We start from the raw sequence: 16,776 nt of genomic DNA on the forward strand, positions 1-16,776 counted from the left end.
AACTGAGGTTAAATCCTGACAAGACAGAAGTACTGTTTTGGGGGAACAGGAGGTAGGTGAGTGTGGAGGACTCCCTGGTCCTGAATGGGGTAACTGTGCCCCTGAAGGACCAGGTGCGCAGCCTGGGAGTCATTCTGGACTCACAGCTGTCCATGGAGGCGCAGGTCAGTTCTGTGTCCAGGAGCTCCATCTGGTACGCAGGCTGAGACCCTATCTGCCTGCAGACTGTCTCGCCAGAGTGGTGCATGCTCTAGTTATCTTTCACTTGGACTACTGCAATGCGCTCTATGTGGGGCTACCTTTGAAGGTGACCCGGAAACTACAACTAATCCAGAATGCGGCAGCTAGACTGGTGACTGGGAGTGGCCGCCGAAGACCACATAACACCGGTCTACACTGGCTCCCAGTACGTTTACAAGCACAATTCAAAGTGTTGGTGCTGACCTTTAGAGCCCTAAACGGCCTTGGTCCAGTATACCTGAAGGAGCGTCTCCACCTCTATCATTCTGCCTGGACACTGAGGTCCAGTGCCGAGGGCCTTCTGGCGGTTCTCTCCCTGCAAGAAGCCAAGTTACAGGGAACCAGGCAGAGGGCCTTCTCAGTAGTGGCGCCCGCCCTGTGGAACGCCCTCCCACCAGATGTCAAAGAGAAAAACAACTACCAGACTTTTAGAAGACATCTGAAGGTAGCCCTGTTTAGGGAAGCTTTTAATGTTTAATAGACTATTGTATTTTAATATTCTGTTGGAAGCCGCCCAGAGTGGCTGGGGAAACCCAGCCAGATAGGTGGGGTATAAATAAATTATTATTATGATTATTATTAATATTATTTATATGGATGTTAAAATGTGATGTTGGAATTTCATTTTAAGATGCCACTCAGTAGCTGCAGAATCCCTGCACAATTTTAGAGCACACTAGAATGCATTGTTCCAAGGAGCTGCCAGCCAGGCCTACCACCACAGATACGGCAAGTAATACTTTGGCCACCTGAGAAGAGAAGACTCCCTGAAAAAGACCCTGATGTTGGGAAAGATTGAGGGCACAAGGAGAAGGGGACGACAGAGGACAAGATGGTTGGACAGTGTTCTCGAAGCTACCAGCATGAGTCTGACCAAACTGTGGGAGGCAGTGGAAGACAGGAGGGCCTGGCGTGATCTGGTCCATGGGATCAGAGAGTCGGACACAACTAAACAACAACAACAAAAACCCAAAACTTCCCCAAGCACATTGCAAAGGAAGATTTGTCATGGCACACAGTATGTCTTTGGGGTAGCTTACTTAGCCTTACTGTTATTTTCATCAGGAAGCACCAGTAGATTGAGCACAGTTTAAGGTTTTCAAAGGGCTTAGGACCACAATACTTCAATGACCGCCTCTTTCCATATGAACCTAGCCTAAGAGCGATCATCTTCTGAGGCTCTCCTTCATGAGTCTCCTCAAGAGGTCTGGAGGGTGGCAACATGAGAATGGGCCTTTTCTGCAGTGGCTCCTCGTATGTGGAAAGCTTTCCCCAGGGAGGCTGACCTGGCACCTTCATTATACACCTTTATATGCCAGGCAAAAATGTTCCTTTTTAACCAGACCTTTGGCTGATTTGATTGACATCCTATATCCTTTTAAAATCTGGTGGTGGGGGGGTTATTGTGTTTTTATTTTGATTATGTATTTTGTGGTTTTATATTCTGATTTTACTTTGTGAATTGCCCTGAGGCATGCAGGTATAGGGCAGTATATTAATATTAATAATAAAAATAAATAAATAAATAAAGAATACCGGTGCACAGCATAATGGTTCCTGTTGCTAGGACCTAAGGCTGTGTCAGGTAATTAATCTGGAACTGATAAGGCAAGGACCAGTTCAGAATGAACTTGCATGGAAGTGAAACTTAAAAAGCAGCTGTGCAGGCTATAGCAACATGGAGACACTTCTGCAAATGAATCCAACTAAAATTACTAGTCCACAAATAATTTTACTAGCTTAAGGTAAAAGTAAAGGTACCCCTGCCCGTACGGGCCAGTCTTGACAGACTCTAGGGTTGTGCGCCCATCTCACTCAAAGAGGCCAAGGTCCAGCGCTGTCCGAAGACACTTCCGGGTCACGTGGCCAGCGTGACATCGCTGCTCTGGCGAGCCAGAGCTGCACACGGAAACGCCGTTTACCTTCCCGCTAGTAAGCGGTCCCTATTTATCTACTTGCACCCGGGGGTGCTTTCGAACTGCTAGGTTGGCAGGCGCTGGGACCGAACAGCGGGAGCGCACCCCGCCGCGGGGATTCGAACCGCCGACCTTTCGATCGGCAAGCCCTAGGCACTGAGGCTTTAACCCACAGCGCCACCCGCGTCCCTTTACTAGCTTATCAGCCCACATATGCCATTGCACCTGAAGTAAAAAACAAAGCAAAAACAGATTTATAAGACTTCCCTGCCTGATCATCTGGAAGGGTCCCTTAGGCTGCAGTCTGATGAATACCGACTTGAGTGTAAGCCAGCCTTGTAAATTAAGCCCAGAAAAGTTACTAGCCTGCAAAAAGAAAGTGCCAGCCTGTTAGAGGCTGGCAGGAGACAGAGCTCTGCCCCTCCTCCTATAGCCCACTACATTTTGATGCAAGGCACAGGGGGACCAAATGCTGTGTCCCTCTTCTGCCACTCTTCTCACTCACCAGTGTAGGATTCCTTTTGACCTATAGCTCACAGGCAAGTGCTTAAACACAAGGCTGGGGTAAGACCCACTGAATCAGAGGGCTACATGCACTTCCCTACTGGCTGTGGTTGATGAGAGTTGGAGTCCAACAACATCTGGGGGTCATTGGTTGGGGAAAAGTTGGCATATAGGACTGCACTGCCATTTGCCATAGCAAGTGGCTATTTACAAGATGCATTGTTTTGTTACCCATGTAATATGACTTTTGCTGTAACTGTAATGTTCAACTTATGCTTTAGTTTATGTTTTAGTTGCTGCTTTGTTAATAGTGTTTTGTAGACTGCAATTGTTTTACTGATTATTTGTTATTTATTTTATATTATTTATGCTGTACTTGTGATACTACTACGTTCTATTATGTTGTTAATTATTGTGTGTAAGCCACTTTGGCATTCAGTGGAATGAAAAGCGGCATATAAATACAATCAATCAATCAGTCAATTCTATGCCAGCCTGGAAGCCACCATTTAATGCTAAGCACTCCCCACTGCTTGGAACGGCTCTGGTGCAAGTCACTCTGGTGCCAGACGCTGTATTTCCTTTTATGATACACCACTTGCAGTATCCCAAGCTCCATCGCTTGCAAGGGAACAACACACAGGAAAACCAGATGGTTAAGCTGTCAATGCCTTCAGGGAGCAGCTACTTCTATTAGGGAGGCTCTTTTTCTTCTGAAGAAGGGATGCAGTTCTACAACAGATACATTCTTATAAGAGTCAAAACACCACTAAAGCAAAAGGAGGTACACCCACACTTGTGCTAATGAAAAATGACTCCTTATGTAAAACAGAATATATTAGCCAGATTTTTTTTTAACTATATGAGACATCAGTATCAAAAATCCAAATACTGCAGAATCACAGAGGGGGAGGTTGTTCACTGAGAGGGTGTGGAATGAACACACTGTGTAAATTACAGTCATTTGTTTATGTTGCAAGCTTCAAACTCCAGTAGTCAGAGACACGGTTGGGCAGCTGACATCTTGGTGCTGCAGGAAGCACTGCTTTCAAAACAGTAGACATGCAATTAAGAGTGCACCTGAGCGGCATAAATAGCTTTCAGGATGTACACATAACTGATTACTAACTAAGATACTGGTGCAGAGCAGCTTTCTCCAACCTGGTACCTGCCAGATGCTTTGGATTACAACTCCCATCAGCCACAGCATGCAAAGCCAATGGTATGGGATGATGGGTGCTGTAGTCCAAAGCCCCTGGAGGGCACCAAGCAGGGGAAGGTGAGGGCAGAAGATGCCCATAGCTGGGTACTGCCACTTCAAGACTACAAATTTTCAACCAAGACCTGTCCTATTAACTGAAGCAGCAAGTTTCCCTTAAAACAAAGGCTACTGCTGTCCTATAAATATTGCCTATAAATATATCTCAGGAAAATCATCTGCATCACACTTTGAGAAACTCAGGTCCTGCTCAGTTCTGCCACCTTGAAAAAGACCAGACCCTCCATGGGTCTGTTGCCTCCCCTTCCCTAAGACGACAGGAAACAAGGAAGAAAGGAGAGAGAGGGAGAGGGAGAGAGAAAGAAGAGCCATTTGGCTCTGCAAGGTTTAAGTCAGTCATCTGTAAAAACCACAAAGGAGATCAATGACAATAGCACTCAAGCCACTTAAAATAAGTCTTCAAATTCCTCAGGGTCAACTACAACACAGATGATGCAAGACTCAGGTGTGATGATGCAAGCCTTGCTAGAGTAGTAAACATACACTGTTGCCACTGTTCCTGAAAAGGGCAAGGATGCAAGCAACTGTAGAAAGCAGAGCAGCAGTCAAGGAACCTGAACAGGATGATTAGGGTTTGAGTGCCCACTGCTATTATGTGTCCACAGTCAAACATCATCAAATATACCATGAAGCCAAGAATGTCCTATCTAAAGGGCAAGGCAAGTGTGTGAGCTTTTTACAGATCCTACATGCATTTTGGGAGGGGTGGGCTACAGACACATAGGGAAAGTGCATCGCCTCCTTTAAACTACAGTCAGAACTACATTTAAAAATCAACCCCCCTTTATTTATGACAACTACTGTACTAGGCAGAGTAATCCAAACCCCAATCCACCATGTTGAATGGAGAGGGAGGGAGCACTCAATATGCCCCCCAAAATGGCAGACAGAAGCTGCCCCTGGTGGTAGCCAGCAGGAAACCCCAAATTATGGTGCTTTGGACTGGGCTGGCACAAAATTGGCTGGATTCTGTGCTAATTCTGCTACTGTCATAAGATGGGAATAGGCCTGATCTGTGTCTGTTCACTGCACCAGCCGGGGCTTGACACAGCAAAGAGGTATTTCCCCCTGCCTCTGTTGCCCACACCTTCCACCATGAGCAGCAGGACAGCAGAAGCAGCCATGGCTACACTATGCAACAAAGTCCAGCCACTCCTTACATTTTTAAAAAAAGTTTTCAATTTGAGTTATCCATGGGTTAGCCAGGATAGGCACTCAGCCTCTTGAACACCATTATGTTAAGTGTACATAAAATAAAATAAAATAAAATAAAATAATAGATGACTACAAATATGTAGTATTTAATTTAGTTGTTAAAGGTAAAGGTACCCCTGCCCGTACGGGCCAGTCTTGACAGACTCTAGGGTTGTGCGCCCATCTCACTCTAGAGGCCGGGGGCCAGCGCTGTCCGGAGACACTTCCGGGTCACGTGGCCAGCGTGACATCACTGCTCTGGCGAGCCAGAGCCGCACACGGAAACACCGTTTACCTTCCCGCTAGTAAGCGGTCCCTATTTATCTACTTGCACCCGGGAGTGCTTTCGAACTGCTAGGTTGGCAGGCGCTGGGACCGAACAACGGGAGCGCACCCCGCCGCGGGGATTCGAACCGCTGACCTTTCGATCGACAAGCCCTAGGCGCTGAGGCTTTTACCCACAGCGCCACCCGCGTCCCACAATTTAGTTGTTACATGATTGTAATTAGCCCAAGCTGATATCTTGGGAGCTGCTGTAACTGTCTAAGCATTTACCTCAAGGTTGACTAGCCTGTGGCCCTCCAGATGTTGCTGAACTCCAACTTCCATTATCCCTGAACATTAGCCATGCTGGCAGGGGCTGCTGGGAGTTGGAGTTCAACAACATCTGGAGGGATACAGGCTTCCCAGTCCTGTATTACATGATTGGTGAAATGGTCAATTTTTCTGAAGTAATTAAATGTTTATTACATGAATATTATTCCTGCCCTTTATGGCATACCTTGGCCACTTCTTGAAGGGTGAGATACTGTTCCTCTAAATAGGAATGGAGAAACCTGTGGCCCGACTGACACTGAAGGATTCCAACTCCCATCATTCCCAGCGAGTATATCCAATAGTCAGGGATAATGGAAGCTGTAGTCCAAGAATTTCTTGGAAGACCACAGTTTCTCTATCCTGGTCTCCCAAGGGAAGCTCATCTACCACCGTAATTACATGTCTTTAGGCACCTGTCAAAAACATTCCTTTTTACCCAGGTGTTCATCCATTAAAAAATCTATGGCCTGTTAAATGTGGGGGGGGGGGGTCGTTACTGTGGTTTTTTATTATTTTGCTGTGTACACTGTTTTATTATTCTGCATAAAAAATGTTATTAATGTTGTACACCACCCAGGGATCTTTGGATAAAGTGTGGTATATAAACTGAATACATAATGATTTAAAATAATATCTTGCTACACTTTAATGGGACAGAGGACCCCTACCTGTTGTTTATTGCAGACAGATTTGTTTTATTTATTCATACAATTAGTTACCCGGCTCTTCATTGCAAATAACCCCCAAAGCGAGGGTACAATACTTATAACACGCAGCAAAAACCCACACAACGAACCCATCAACAATAAAGGCGGCACCAGACACACAAGAGATCCAACAGGACCTGGACGGGGGCGGCTGTCATGAGGGGGGGTGTTCGCCCTGGGAAGCCTCTTGCTGCGAGCAGAGCCAGCGCAGCGCCTTGCGGCCCCTCAGAAGCCTGGCACGAGTTCATGAAGGGGCGAGAGCCGTATGGCGGCGGCGCCTGAGGAGGCGGACTGGGGCCCGCGGAACCTTCTGCCACAGTAATGACGAGGACGACAACGACAACAAGGAGCGCAGGTTTTTCCCGAGGCGCCGCCAGACTCCTTTGGCCGCTTCTGCTGGACTCTCCGGCGCTTCCCTGCCCACCACCATCGCCTCAGCTCGGCCCAGCCAGCCATACCTGCCCGGCCATCACGGGCTCGGCGCCGATTTCAATGCCGTACTTCAGCTCGCTGAGCTCGTGCAGGTTGAGCGCGCCCAGCGCCTCGCTGCGCCCCAGCGCCAGAGCCCCGGCCAGCAGGAGGAGGAGGAGCAGCCGGGGCACCCAGGACCCCGAGAGGCGTCGCGCCGGCGCCATCTTCCTCGAGCGGCTCCCTCCGACTTCTCGCCTTTACTGGCGGCCGCCGCGGAGGCTACTTCCGCCCTTCCTCTACGGGAGGGGGCGGGTCCGATGACCATTATTGCGCGGGAGCCTTTCCATTGGCTGCCGGGAAGGGCGGGGGAGCGAAGCGTTTGTCGAAGAAACCTGGTAAAAGGGGATTGGGTCGCTCCCGTCAGCCAATCAGGAGAGCGAGCGCCCGTATCGGGCTGCGGCTAAACGAGGAAGAAGCGCGTCGCGGGACGCTCAGCTCGGCGCTCGGCCGCCAATCAGAGCAGCGAGCGCCTGCAGGACTAGAGGGACTGCTGCGCAAGCCGTAAATACCGCTTGACGGCGCGCGCCAGCCGCTTGCAGATGCGTGGCTCCGTGTTGTGTTGTGTTTTTAAAATCTAGATAATTTAATCCGGATTATTTCGCCACCCCTGTTACTGCTCTGTGGAAGCTCGGTGATCTTGAATACTGTATAATGCATTTAAAGTATAATGGGGGAATATTATTTTAGCACTTACTTTAGCTTTCCTGAATATTAGCACCAAAGCATAGTAAAACATGTCAAGGAGTATTTAATCCACATTCAGTGGCCCTGGACAAGAGCTATGGAAGGGATTCGGTGAGCCGATGCCCTACCCGAAGCTGGAGCACGCAGGCTGCATGACCCGATTTAATTCACTTGGAATGGCTGTTGTCTCCCGGGCCCCAGGATTTGTCCTTTTCTAAAATGGTGTTCTATTGTTGCTATTAAGAATAACCTTCCTATTAATAATGTTTCATTAATTCAATTAGTAGATGTCATTATTATTATTAATTAGATTTATATAACAGCCCACAAACATACATTCATTGGGTGGGTTACAACAAAATATTAAAAACAGAATCTATAATAAATCACTACAGGCAGAACTAAAACGACTACATTAATATGAATAGACCCATGAGAAGAGCCCTTTATCCCCTTATGTGGCAGTACAACCCCTTTGAATTTTGGGACTTAGTCCTATAGCATTCGCAGAATCGGGCAAAAGCCATTCCACAGCTTTCAGTGATTCCTAGGGTGCTTCCTGATGTGTGTTTATTGCAGGATCCTGGCGGTCTGTGCTTTATGAAAAATCATACACATTTCCTTTTAAACACTGACATTTTTGCTAGGATAGCTTTGCAGTTGCTAGGATAATTCTTGGCTTGGCCAAACTCCTTATCTCAGATATTTCTGTAGGCATTTTATGATGATGATGATGATTGTCCTCACTTTCTGGTGGGTCATGACTCATGAGAAACATGAGTGCCCTTGGCTTCCATCTTCTGCTTGCTTGACTCCTGCTGTAACTGTAATTGGAATTACAGTTAATTGGAATTACAGTTAATCTTGTCATCCACAGGCATGTGAGGGAACCATTCTAGATGAGTGTGTCCTTTGGAGAGGCTTTGGTCTGGTGCCCTGGACCCAGGCAATAAGGTGTTCAGCTCCAAAGTGCTATTGGAGACAGTGTGTGGAAGAGGCATGGACCTTGTCAAGAGAACATCTGGGATGGGGATGAGGGTGATTAGTGTTTGTGTCATGCGATTTTCCTACTGACTCCGGCCAGATCCTGTGAATGAGAGATTAAAGCCAGGTTAGCAACAACGACCCACCAGCTCCTGTGGAGAAGAGGGTTCCCACAAAGAAGGCAGAGGGTGTGCCAGACATCCAGTGAAGAGAGCAGTGGAGTGATCCTTCTGGTACACCCAAGGTAGCACCACCTCAGGTAGTACCACAGCAGCAAGCAGTGGTAACAACTGAGGCCTATGCTGCCCACCTTGTGACCCTTTTTCTGTTGTCCTCATGAAGCCCTAAAAGGAGAATATTGTCACGTGGCACTCCAATCTCTAAGTGGTGAGAGACTCTAGACTCAAAGTGCTCACCCAGGGTTTGGTTTCCTTTGGAATAAAGGTCAGTGGAGACTGCGGTGTCCAAGATATATGATTTTATTTTCACATGCATACAAAATGAACATAGGATGGAGGGGTTCACAACATTAACACTCCAGCATGTATTGTGTCCATTAGATTTCCAGCAAAGCCTCACAGTCCAGCAGAGAACAAACATCTCTCTTTGTCTCCAGCTTCCAGTCTGCTTTCAGCTTACTTTCACATACAACTGGTTATTGTCCTGTTACCTACCAGCCAGGTAAGAGTGTGTGGAAGACCCACCCATTTGCTTCTCTGGCAACTTCTTTGGACTCATAATTTGCAGTAAACTAGTCAGCCCAAGCCATTTCCTTGACAAAGGAAGTGGTGTGGGAAGATTCCCCTTGCGCATTCTGACCTCACAGATATAGGATCCCAGGTTTGGAAGGGGAACCAGGGTTTCATCCAGACTGACAACCCTCATAACACTGTTTGTCCTCCCCTCATGTTTCTTAGTTGTACCCTAAGTTTGCTGGTGGTTGACTGGGAATTCTGTGGGTACAGGATTGGCTCTATGTTGACAGATTCGTGGTGCTCTGCCCATCTGTCCCCTCTTCTGTTTCCCTCATAGGATTGCTAGTACAGTCCAGATCACATGGGATTGTGGCTTCCCTGCCCCTGGGGATGAAACTGCAAGGTCTGGGGGTGACTCCAGGGGATGCTGCTTCCGTCTGTGCCCATACTGACACCTCCCATGCCCTGACTGACCCTGTGCTCCAGAGCTGCTAACAGAGACAGCTCCTGAGGAGCCAAGGCCACTATTGGTTGAGGTGGATTCTCCTGCAGTGACTCCTGCATAGGTGAGATTTCCCCTTGAAAGGAAAGGGAGAGCACTATCCTAAGATAGGTGGGCGGATCCTGTAGATATTTTATGGAATATCCCTCCCCCATCTCTCCAGGCTGTGCACACTGCAGTCACTTTGGGTGGCAAAATGTGTTACACTCTCCCAAAAATTTCCTTCTCCACTCTCCATATTCCAGGGTACTGATTAAACCTCCCCACAAACTCAGGTGGTTGGCTTGAGCCCTGAAACTTCTGTAATGTAAAATCAAGCAGTGACTGGACTACGTGCCTGCCCCGGGTTGCAAGTCCTATTGAAATTCTGTGGGAATCAATGTGAAAGGAGCCCAAGCTCCTGAGCCTCTGTGACCTTTGAAGTTAGAGCTACTTGCTTGCTCTGTGAATCAGGCATTGTGTTTGGGGCAGGACCCAAGAACTTTTCCTACACAGAGAACAGCTCCACTAGGAGTCCAGCCAATAAGATAATGGAAAGCTTTGTACTATCTCAAGGCAGCACATACTGTTTTCTAGGCTGCACATTTATGCTACTAAAGATGTGCTGCAGCCAGAGTCTTTCAGATGGATGAGAGAGACTAGATCTGGATTATGCATTCATTGCCTCAATTGGCCTATGTTTTATTGACTAAGAGGTGAAAGGACAGAATATAGCTTAAGCATGTGAATCCTTTCTGTATTAAATTTCTATACCACCCTTCACCTGAGGATCACAGGGCAGTTTACAATATAAAAATACATACCATAGTAACAAAAACAACAACAATGCCGCCACCCCGCCCGCCACAAAAAGTTTAAAAGGCCTTAGATTAAACAATTAGCTAAAGGCCTGGGATAAGAAGAATATTTTTGCCTGGCCTCTAAAGATATGTAATGAAGGTACCAGGCAAGCCTCTCTGGGGAGAGCATTCCCGAAGCAGGGAGCCACCACAGAAAAGACCCGTTCTCATATTAACACCTCCGAACCTCATGTGTGGGAGGCACACAAAGAAGGTGATCAGAAACTCTAGGTCTGTTCATATGGAGAAAGGCAACCGTGCTTGAGGTATTGTTGTCCTTAGCCGTTAAAGGCTTTATAGGTCAAAACCATCACTTTGATTTGGGCCTGGAAACTAATCAGCAGGCAGTTCACTTGGGTCAGGATTGGTTTAATATGCTCAACCTGACTTGAGCTACTTGACCAGTTGAAGTTTCTGAACAGTCTTCAGAGGCAGCCCCATATATAGTGTGTTGCAGTAATCTAACCTAGAAGTTACAATAGAACCCCTTCTCATAACACCAGGTCTAAAATGGCGTAACTGAACCAGTGGGTACAGCAGTGGTAGCCAGCGTGATGGTTTCCAGATGTTCTTGACTCCCATGACAACTCCCATGACTCCCAGCCCACATGGTAATCAGGGGCGATGGGAGCTCTAATCAAACCTCATGCAAACCGCCACATAGCCTAACCCTAGTCTTTCCTTTCCTTTACTTGTTTTACAGTACTTTTGAAGAGTGATGCAGTGGCAACATTATTCTGAGTAGGGTTGCCTACAGTTTGGGGGTAGAGCGGGGAGACAAAATCAACCAGGCTAGCATTTGTGGCATTAACTGTAGCTTGATCTGCAGATGATACCTTGTTCTCCATACCTTGAAGAACTTTACTTGCTGATTCCTCATTTCAGTAGTTCTTCGACCAAACCAGGTGTGTTGGGATCTTCACTTGTGTAGTCCCTGCTCACAAGTCCTGGGAAACAGGTGAAGCCTTTACCATAGGGTGACAAGCGTTACTACTGTACGACAGTTCAAGCTACTGTGAAAGGCACAAGAGAAGGGAAAGTTGGCAACACAGCTTCTTGGCGTTACCACAGCACTTGCAACGCTAACAGGAGCCAATGTTACCGGCAGCAGTGCAGTTAGGACTTGGCGATCTGGGAGGCCAGGGTTCAAATTCCTACTAAACCTTGAGCTCACTGGGTGTGAATGTGGCACCAGTTTAGCCTCATCTCAGAAAATGGATTGTATGCTAAAATTTCTGCATGTTGGGTTGCTGTGAAAGGCACAGGACTGATCCCTGTGAAAAGGTGACTGTGCTAGCAGGGAGGAAATCAGTATCAGTGTGTATATGCCTTCTCATTGATTGCTCCCAGACTCTGGAACTCCCTCCCTGGAGAAGCTAGACTGGCTCCCTCCTTGTCTTTCCACTGGCAGTTGACGTTCTTGTTCCCACAGGCTTTTGAGAACTGATTGCTATTAATGAAAGGGTCAGTGTTGTGCTGTTTTTTTATAGTTTGTATGGTTTTAATAAAATTCTATATGTATATACAGTATATAGTTTTAATTGTATCAATGTTTATTTGTTTTTAATTACTGTTTTTTCTATGTTTTTAGCTGTTCTTATTTTTATCTGTAAGCTGCCTTGAGTCCCTGCCAGGGAAAAATGAGGAGTACAAATTGATGATGATGTTGATGATTACTGTTACTACCTTGGACCAGTCACACCAGCCTATCCTACCTCACAGGTTTGTTGTGAGGATAAAATATGGGGGAAAGGGGAAGAATGGTATATGCCACTTTTAAAATTAGTTTTTATTAAAGGGTTTTTCTTTTTGTGTTACAAAACAAATAAATAAACAAGGAAAAATACATATAGTGTTTTCACTCTCAATTCATAGAGTGTTTTTCACAGTTTACATTTAGTATGAGACACTATTGTCATAGACATTGGGGCGAAAGAGAGGGAGGGAGATATCGGGGGCATAATGATCTTTTGTTCTATTGCATAGGGTTTGTGCAGGGGGGTTTTTGTGAGTGTCACGTGAGCAGGTCATATAGATACATATTTGTTGGCATTGCAAGAGATTGGGAGGTTCAGAGCGTGGCTGGTTGTATTTGGTTGGTTGCAATGTGGTTTGTTTGTATGTGATGGGGGATTACTGGGTCAGATTAGCCATATTCATTTGTATGCTGTTGGGTGGCGTATGCCACTTTGAGCTCTTTGGGGAAAAGCTGGAATATAAATGCTATAAACCAGTTTTTACAAACTGTATTTGGTGGTCATGCTTTGATGGCATTATTGTCGATAAACAGCCTTCAGCTCTGCAGATTCCCGAATGAAGGCTCCTGCACGGAACAGCTGCATATTCCTGCATTGGAGGGGGTTGGAGGTCCCTTCCAACTCTACAATTCTTTGATTCTTTTTTATCATGCCAAATTAAAAAAAATAATAATTCTCTATTAGGCTTGTATAGCAGCAAAACCAATAGCACCTTAGAGACTATTTCATGGTGTCTCTCTGTGTATGATGAAACAGACAGACACCCAACAAAACTCATGCCCCAAGCACAGTTCTCACCCTCTTTCCTCCCAACAGAAGCTCTTTAATAGTTTCCTGGCAGGGAGACATAAAGAATGACAGCTTTCTACATCTCTGTATCTGCACCTGCTGAATTTCTGCCAGTCATGCTGCAATTAAACCAATTAGCCTCTAGGCACATTCATTCATTCTGTTTTGTTTTGTTTTTTTTGTATATAATTTTTATTAATTTTCCAATAAAAACAAATTTATAACACAATTAAACATTAGTAATTCATCACACATCTTTTTTCTTTTAGACTTCCATCAACATGCCTGATAATTTTTCGTAGTTATTACATATCTTCACATTTCTTCATTTATATTGCACTAGGTATATCTTATCTTACCATGTTATTTAAACAATATTTCTACCAAACCTTCTTACAGAGCTTCTTGGAAACTTACAAACGTTATATCATTATCACAAATATTTTTAATATATTCTGTAAATTTATTCCAGTCCTCAGTGAATCTTTGGTCCCGTCAGTTGCGAATCCTCCCTGTTAATCTGTCAAGTTCTGCATAATCCATTAATTTCGTTCTCCATTCTTCAATTGTGGGCATTTTTTCTTGTTTCCATTTCTGGGCCACAAGAGTTCTAGCTGCTGTTACTGCATGCAAAAATACTTTCTGATCCTTCCTTTTTATCTCACCACCTAAAATTCCTAATAGGAATGCTTCTGGTTTTTTAACAAATGTATATTTCAATATTTTCTTTATCTCATTATATATCATTTCCCAGAAGCACTTCATTTTTTTACATTGCCACCACATATGATAAAATGTCCCTTCTCTCTCCTTACATTACCAACATTTATTACTCACCTTATACATCTTACTTAATTTGACTGGTGTTATATACCATCGATATATCATTTTCATAACATTTTCTTTAATTGTGGTGCATGCTGTAAATCTCATCCCTTCCTTCCATGATTTTATCCAATCATCAAATTGAATGCTATTCTATTCTTTCTATTATTATTGAATGCTATTCTATTCTTTCTGTTATAGTTGTGATTAAGTGATTATTTAAAGTGACTTTGGAATGTGATGTTGAAAGGCGGAAGAGAAATGCTTAAATAAATCAAGTCTTATTTATTTAGTCATTAACTCGTGCATATCTTGTTCTACAGTGTAGGCTTGAGTAACACTTGCGAGGAAGCTAGTAAAATGTGGGTTGAACAAGGTAAGTGTTAGGTGGATTTGTAGCTTGTTGATTGACTGAACCCAAAGAACACTCAGTAATGCCACAAGTTTCTGTGCTGGGCCTGTTCAACGTCTTTATAAAAGACTTGGATGAAGGAATTGAAGACATGATCACCAAATTTGCAGATGACACAAAACTGGGAGGTTCTTTTGCCACAGAAGACAGAATCAGGATTCAAGATGACCTTAAGTGAATGGAAAATTGGGCCCAAACTAGCAAAATGAATTCAATAGGGACAAATGTAAGGTTCTGCACTTTGCCAGGAATAACCAGCTGCACAAATATAAGCTGGGGAACACCTGGCCTGCCAGTAAGACATATGAAAAGGATCTAGGGGTCTTCGTAGATCATGAGCTTAACTTGAGTCAACAGTGTGATGCAGCAGCAAAATAAAAAAATGCTAATACTGCCTCAACAGAAGTGCACTGTCCAGATCAAGGGAAATAAAAGTACCACTCTGCTTTGGTCAGACCACACCTGGAGTACTGCGTCCAATTCTGGGTGCCACAATTTAAGAAGGATATTGACACGCTGCAACATGTGCAGAGGAGGGCAACCCAGATGATTGAGGGTCTGGAAACCAAATCTTATGAGGAACGGTTGAGGGAGATGGGTATGTTTAGCCCGGAAAAGAGGAGAGAGTAGATGTGATATATCTGATGAGCTTCAGTTAGTAAGACTTGAGGATGTGGACAAGTTACTTGGATTGGTCAGAGCGACCACTTGCACTCTGGACCCTTTCTCCTCTTGGTTGATAGAAGTTAGCGGGGAGGGGACAGCTGGTTGAGCCAGGGAGGTAGCTCATTCCCCTTTACAATAGTGAGTGGCCCCTGCCTGTTTGACGAAGGCAGTGGTAAAACCATTCCTCAAGAAACCGTTCCTAGATTTGGAAAATCTAAGTAACTACCAACCAGTTGCTAATCTCCCTTCCCTGGTTCTTGAGTGGGTTCTTGTGGACAGTGCCTTTTTCTGGCAGTACTCAATGGTCTGCAGTACCCCCCCCCCAATCTTGCGGTGACCCTCATAGTATTTTCCACCTCTACGATTCTGCTATTCCCTCCTCCAACCCCTGCATCTAGTTCCTAAGAAAAGGAACTGGAGCAGGGCCCCTCGGACAGCTACAGAATCTCCAGTAAGCTGAAACAACAACAACAACAACAACAACAACAACAACAACAACAGTGGCAGCGGCAGCAGCACGATGGCGATGGTGTATGGAATCAAATGCTGCTTTGAGAGCTATAAAAGCAGCATAAAAGGAGGTTGTGCTGTGGGAAGAGCACTTCTCAATGAGATGATGGAGTACTAGGCACTGGTCAATAGTGGCTTGACCTTCCCTAAAGCCAGATTGCTCCTCTGCAAGTATATTTTCTTGTTCCATCCAGTCGTGAAATTTCCATTGTAGGTGTCTTGTGTAAAGTTTGCTAATTACGTTAAGGAGACTAATCGGTCTGTAGTTTGCAGGATCATCCCTTTTTCCTTTTTTATATATAGGGGCAATGATTACAAGCCCCCAGTCCTTGGGGGCTCAGCCATGGGTGTCGATGCAAGTGAAGAGTGAGGCCAGAATAGGGGCCCAGAAGTCCATATTGTTTTTAATGGCCTCTGGAGGAATTAGGTCTTCCCCTGGGGCCTTCCCCAGTCTTAGTTGAGCTACCAGGTTCTTAATCTCTGTCACCGTCACTAGTGCCCACATAGGCAGATTCTCTATAGTTTGACTAGAGCAGGCACCCCCAACCTGTGGCCCTCCAGATGTTTTGGCCTACAACTCCCATGATCCCTAGCTAACAGGACCAGTGGTTAGGGATGATGGGAATTGTAGTCCAAAACATCTGGAGGTCCGAAGGTTGGGGGTGCCTGGACTAGAGCCTCCACCTTTAGCAGAGGTTTCCGAGTAGAGTTCCTGAAGTTGAGCCTCCCAGGTCCCTGGGGAGATGTGACAGTCCATCATGGTTGGGCCATTGGTTTGTGGGCTAGATGCAATATGCCAAAATGTGGCTGAATCATTGGATCTGGCTGCCTGGATAAGTCATGTGCAGGTGTTCTTCATGACTTCCCTTTTCTTGCGTGCCAGCAGATGCTTGTAGTATCTCTTCTCTTGGAGGAGGTCCATTGCAGCTGTTGGCTTGGTCTTGGATACATAAGCAATAACTTTTTTGGCATTAACACAGTCCTTGTCAAACCTTGGCTTGGAGTGGTGCTGTTGTTGCCTCAAGGGTGCACTGTTATTCCAGGTTAGGTGTTGGTGGAACTCTTGCATAAGGGTGTTATAGTTCTCCAAGAGTGCATCAGGAGACTCAGCAGGTATTAAAAGGTAAAGGTAAAGGGACCCCTGACCATTAGGTCCAGCCGTGACCGACTCTGGGGTTGCAGTGCTCATCTCGCTTTATTGGCCG

The 16,776-nt window shown here is 45.5% G+C and overlaps 1 protein-coding gene across 4 annotated transcripts in view; it reads right to left on the minus strand.

Moving 5' to 3' along the window:
- The window catches only part of OS9 (OS9 endoplasmic reticulum lectin), a 32,577-nt gene extending 25,424 nt beyond the window's left edge, over nucleotides 1-7,153 (minus strand). For 2 of the 4 annotated variants that reach the window (XM_083424496.1, XM_083424494.1), the window contains exon 1: nucleotides 6,896-7,140. In XM_083424496.1, coding sequence (XP_083280622.1) covers nucleotides 6,896-7,072 — 177 coding nt within the window. In that variant the 5' untranslated portion in view covers nucleotides 7,073-7,140. Of the gene's footprint in view, nucleotides 1-6,895 lie in introns of all 4 variants that reach the window. The other 2 variants (XM_083424495.1, XM_083424497.1) reach the window with 2 other exon arrangements.
- Between the last annotated feature and the right edge of the window lie 9,623 nt (nucleotides 7,154-16,776).

Source organism: Podarcis tiliguerta (assembly GCF_965153285.1).
Source record: "Podarcis tiliguerta genome assembly, chromosome: 2".
In the NCBI taxonomy this organism is placed as follows: Eukaryota; Metazoa; Chordata; class Lepidosauria; order Squamata; family Lacertidae; genus Podarcis; species Podarcis tiliguerta.